This window comes from Leucopleurus acutus, assembly GCF_964270905.1.
Source record: "Leucopleurus acutus genome assembly, chromosome: 7".
In the NCBI taxonomy this organism is placed as follows: Eukaryota; Metazoa; Chordata; class Mammalia; order Artiodactyla; family Delphinidae; genus Leucopleurus; species Leucopleurus acutus.
In genome coordinates, this window is record NC_139150.1 from 92,319,078 (window position 1) to 92,324,651 (window position 5,574).

Consider the following 5,574-nt stretch of genomic DNA (forward strand, 5'->3'; position numbering starts at 1 on the left):
ACATTTATGGGAATATGGTACCACTTTGCCTCCTTCCTTGGATCCAATGTTTTTTCTACACCTACATCCCACCCTAAATTCACAGTGTTTGACCATCAGATAGTTACTACACACAGTCACACCCCTATTCCATTCATCCAAAACTCCTTCTCTGGGGTTAACATAGAGTGGAAGGTAGGTGACCCATGAACATAGCCATTCATTTATATGGGACTGGGCTCAACACAGCCCTCAGCAGCCTCCCTGATACTCCCCCCACCTACACACACAGAGCTGGAAATGCCATCCTTGCTGCTGCTCTAAAGTGTAGGAAAAACAGAGGTGGGGGAGGGTGATGCTGTACATTTTTTTATGGCTAAGCTAAAAGGGGTTCATAGGGCATATCTCAATCCCAGCCTTCATCAGAGAGAGAAGGAGCTCTTAAGAGCAGATGTTGTATATTGCCTACCAAGAGATCCAGGGGCAAGATTTCTCCTGCTTCTGAACTCAGAGCCCATACTCTATTCCCCCCAAACTTCCATCCACTTGGCTCTGACACTTCCTGGAGCCTGAATTGGAATGTCCGGCCCTATCGTGTAAACCTATCCACTACAGTTGCATAAAGTTCAAAGTAGCAGAGAAGAAGGAGAAAGACTGGTTGAACCAGATCCTTGGGTGTGGGCTTCATAGGTTTTTCCCATCTCATTGTTAGAGTAGCTTTGGTTTGTGTAATGACAGTATTATAAGGTGCAATGAAGGGACACGAGACAAGGAGGAAGCTTGTGATGCTACTGTCAACCTCCCTCCATGCCCCTCCCTTCTAGAAGACAAAGTGCACAGCACAGACAGCAGCCATTACACTATGTTCTTATGAGAAAAAAAGAAAAAAAAAATATATGTATCGGGGAACATTAAATATGTTGGATATGCTAATGAGAAAATCATTTTCTCTACATGGACTGAATTTTTACTTGGAGACATGTTTTCCTACTAAAGGGAAGACTAAAGAAGGATTTTACTGTTGACCAGGCAAGACACCTCCCCAAAGATGACAATGCCTTGGACAGTGTTGATGGCGGGCTGGGGTACCTGGAATCCTTGGCCCATACTGACAGGTACTAACTGGAAACAAACTCTTCTTGGAGGGCGAGGATGGGAGGCACATTACGCCCAGCTGCTCATCGTCGAATCTTACACTTTTCAAACTATGTTGGTGTCTGACTTCCCTTTCCCTGATAGAACAACTCTGGCCCTTGGAGGTGGCTTGATGACTGCAGGCTATATAACCCATCATTCTCCCTTGCTCTGGGTAGGAGGTAAGCCTATGGTAGCAGAAACACCCACATACTGGGGCTTGGAATTCCTGTTTGTGTTCATTTAACTTTGTGGCATGAAGTCCATGGTGAATTGCTATTTTTTCTTCTAGGATCTGTCCAACAGCTGTCATGAGTGCCTGACCCTCAGCAGTCTCACTCTTCAAGATTGATCTGCTTTTGACTGATCTGTGACTCTGGGCAGTGGCTGATATGGGCTTGAATTTTTGCAGAGCATCTCGACCATTGGGTTTTTATTGGGGAAAATCCACTTTAAAAATAGCCTCATCCTTTTTCTGAAGAGGCTTTCTGGAGGGCTATGTTTCTTCTCTGGCATGAACTGGAGACATTTGCTCCCAACAGAGTCTGTTATTCCCCTGACCTGGGCAGGGCGGCTCATACTTCCATCTTGAGAGGTCCCTAATTCTTTAAACCCTTCTTCATGCTCTCCTGGTTTATGCTTCCTACAGTCCTCTCTTTTGTAAGTAGGGGCAATCATCTTGCTCTGGCTCTTCCATGAGTCCTGAAGTTTTGGGCTCCTGCTGCCCTAGGTTGCTCCTTTGGGCTTCCATAAGGCCACTTGGCTCCTGGGAAGCTAACCTGTCTCTGGTGGGGACTCTCTGGGGATGGCACTGAGGCACCTGAGAAGCCAAGTTGTCTGCAGCAAGGAACATGTGTTTGGGAAAGTCCTGAAGCTGGTTGTCTGATTGTACCTTTACTTTGGACTTAAACTCACTAGCAACCTCCATGTTAAGGCATGGCTCACCTGGATGTTGGAAAACAGACATTCTAGGTAGTAGGAAATTTTAACTGGTCCCTGGTACCTCTAAACTCCTCATATGTACATATGTGGTTTGGAATTTTGTCAACACTTTGGTTTCCAAGATAACACTAGACTGTGGTTGAAGAGCAGGGGACTCGGCCTCCACAGCCTCCCTGGCCTCTTCACCTCTCAAAGATTGGGATCCTAAGTTCACCTCCATCACTGTTACCCTATGGCAGGGGTCTCGTGAGGCCTGGCCACCATTCTCCTCTCTTGGCTCATTCCTGACCATTTCTGAACTTGGAACTGGCTGTCCCTCTTGACCCATTTCACAGTCTCACTCTTCCAGGTTCTGCCCACAAGGCTGAGTGTGAGGGATGGAGAAGGTGGCCTGCCCTCCTGTCCAGTCAGAGAAGCCTTTGAGGGCCCATGGTAGTCACCAGATGAAATCCCTCCCAGGGCACTCTGGATTTCCTTACACACGAGTGAGGGGACAAGGAGAGGCCTCATCAGGGTAGGAACTGACTCTTCTGTTATCACCTCCTCTCCTGAATTAGCCTGAGGAGGTTTTCCCAGGAACTCAGCAAACTTGACTGTTGAGTGGGACCCAGATACACAGGTGGCTGAAGGGGAAAAGGCAAACTGCAGAATGGTGGAGGGTTGAAACTTTTTCAACTTAGATTTAGGGGCTTGAGGACCTTGAGGGGTAGGGTCCACCTGTGCTTTACCAAAAACCTTATAATATGTGCTTCCAGCACCTCTCGAGTGTCTGGATCAAGGAAGGAAACCCTACAGGAGGTGTTCATACAGGGTTCCCAACCCTTCAAGATTTCTGGTTTCCATGTGAATATCGGACTTGGGAGAAGCATGCTCGAGGACAAGGCAGGATTGACGCACATTCACAGGAATCAAACCCTCATTGATCTGCCCCAACTTTTTGCCCAAATGGCCTTTCAAAATGTTTTCTAGATTCTTGTCTAAGCTCCTTAGTAAATCAATTCCTGAGTCACTCCTCAAGAGCCTCAAGTCACTTTTTGACTCCTCAGAGTTCACCCCCTTAAACTTCACTAGGGAGCTTTCTGAGCTTCTGGAGAGATCTTTTGGGATCTTCCCCAGAATATGTCCCAGGCCCTTGCCCAGTTCCTGACTTAGCCGGAACCCCACCTTCTGTGCATCCTTGTTGCTTTCACCTGTAAACAAAGAGGGCTGTGAGGGTCCATGCTTGTCCTTTGCCTGGCATGTCCCTGGTAATTCTCCCTGAAGCTGCCTTATCTCTAAAGGCTTTTGGATCCTTTGTGGCAGCTCCCACCGGTGTTGGATGAGCCACTTTTGGAAGTGTTCTTTCAGTTGCTTCTGGAGCTCAGGACTGATTGGAAAATTCTCAGGAAGGATGGAGGCAACCCAGCTGTCCTCAGGAATGTTGGAAGTGAAGACACTAAAGAGTTCCTGAGATCTTTTGACTACAGAAGATAAAGCCCACCCATTTTCTAGTTGCTTCTGCAACAAGGACCATTCTGAATGTTGAATCCCAGTTGGGGTAAGAAATTGTACCTTATTCTGGGCTGTAGGGCAAGGTACTCCACAGGCCCTAATCTGGGGTAGAGAAGAAGGTGGTAGGATTGGGAGAGAGGATTTGAGATGTGCCTGGGTTTGGACCTGAGCCAGAAGTGGAGGCTGGAATTGAGGTATTGTTGGAATAAAGGGTCGAGATTGGAACTCTAGATGGGACAGGGGCTGGAACTGGAAAAGCAGTGGAGATATTTTAGCTTGCATTTGAACTGGGCAGGCATTCGAAATTCCATTGAATAAGAAAGAAGGAGACTGTGGTGCTGAAAAGCTCTCGGAGATCCAGGCAGTAGCCACCAAGGATTCACTGTGCAGAGAAGGGAGACTCCAGAAAAACTGGTTATATTTCTGCTGTAGATGGTCCCCCAAGACCTTGGGATATGAGAACTGCTGAAGACAAGGCAGCTGCTCTGGTTTGTCTTTTATGCTCCAAAAAATTTGGGGGTTGTAGTGTTCTGCTCAGTACCTAGTGATTTCAGCATATTCCCCAAAGAATTCAGGTGGCAGTTTGGGCTCATTTGTTTTAGATGTGATCCATTGTTTTCTTTTTCCTTCCGAATCTTGATCTCAACTCTGTTTGTGACTTGTATCTCCAGGAGGTTCTGGTCATCAGAGTTGAGCAAAGGAGGGGTACTCAGCTCTACCTGTCTGTCTGTGGGGCCTACACAGAATGAGGCCTCTGGTGGGTTGTGGGAAAGGTGCTTTTTTTGGGACTTGCTCTGTGATGAGGTTGATAGGCACAAGGATTTGGTAGCTGCCTACCACCAGGACAGGGCTGAAATTGGACAGCTTGAGTGGCCAAGGCCTGAGATGGCTAGGATGATGGAAGATGACCAAGGAGTATGTGGAGACATCCTCTGTGGGACAGTGCCCAGTGGTAGTACCATTGAAGAGTCACACTAAGTAAGAGTCAGAATTGAGTCTGGTGGTGGTAGGGCAGAGGAGGCTGTCAGAGGGCAGGCCTATGAATCAGGCAGACATGATGTGGGAGAGGAAAGAGCAAGTGGCAGGGGTGAAAGGCTATCCAGTGGAAGAAAAGGCTCTGGTGACTGAGAGGCACTCAGGGATGTATGTGAATGAACAGAAACTGAGGAGGTCGTTGGGCCTGGAGAAATGGAAGAGACCAGATGTAGATGGCACTTGGTAAGAGGAACCAATAGGGATGTGGCAGGAGCAGTATCTTCCACAGGCTCCCTGCATGGCTGGTGAGCTCCAGCAGGCACTGCTTTGTACATCTCACCAGGAGGGTCTTGACATGAGAGCTGATGAAAGTTGCCCTTGCCAGGAAGCCTTCCCAGGCAGCTGTAGGAGAGCAGATGGGGCCAGAAGGGCTGGACAGGACAGGCAGGGGTGGACACCCGCAGCCCAAGAACCCTCCTCTGCCCCCACACTGACTTCATAATGCTCCTGCTCTCCCTCACCCTAGGGCTTTAGCCATGCCCTCCCATGGCTCCCCCTCCCATGACTGGGGTCACATTATAGCCTCTGGGAGGAAGGATGACCCAGGAGAGAAGGGGAAAGATTCTTTACCTTTGCAGAAGTGAAACCAGGTTGTGAGTCCCCTCCAGTTCTTCCAGGCAATCTCTGCAAGCTGGAAATCAGCATACTGGGTCATGGCGGTGAAGGCAGAGGCTTAAGAGTCTTTCAGGAGGCTGAGTGCAATGGCCTTTTAAGGGAAATCTTTGGAGGATTAGACTCTGGAGCCCAAGTATCAGTGTCCAAGGCCACATGTCCCTGACCGTGATGGTAAGGATCACTTGAAAAGGGTTTGTTCTTTGCAAAGTGCTTCCATGTTAATTAACCCCTGTAGCCCTTACAACTGCCCTGTAGAGGAGAAAGGTCAGTGGTCATCACACAGAGGAATCTGAGCAAAGTTAAACAACTTGTCCACAGTTGGACTTGGAGGTCCCACTTCCCAACCCAGACACCAATGGTCCACCACAGTCCACACAC

At 48.4% G+C, this 5,574-nt stretch overlaps 1 protein-coding gene across 1 annotated transcript; it reads right to left on the minus strand.

Moving 5' to 3' along the window:
* Positions 1-994: 994 nt before the first annotated feature.
* On the minus strand, positions 995-5,021 carry LOC309964595 (spermatogenesis-associated protein 31A6-like; the record flags this gene model as incomplete). The annotated part of the gene is given in 11 exon segments (XM_082843708.1): positions 995-1,542; positions 1,545-1,825; positions 1,827-2,058; positions 2,185-2,361; positions 2,364-2,735; positions 2,738-2,883; positions 2,885-4,067; positions 4,070-4,379; positions 4,383-4,520; positions 4,524-4,583; positions 4,587-5,021. Coding segments are annotated over 11 exon segments (3,882 nt in total).
* Between the last annotated feature and the right edge of the window lie 553 nt (positions 5,022-5,574).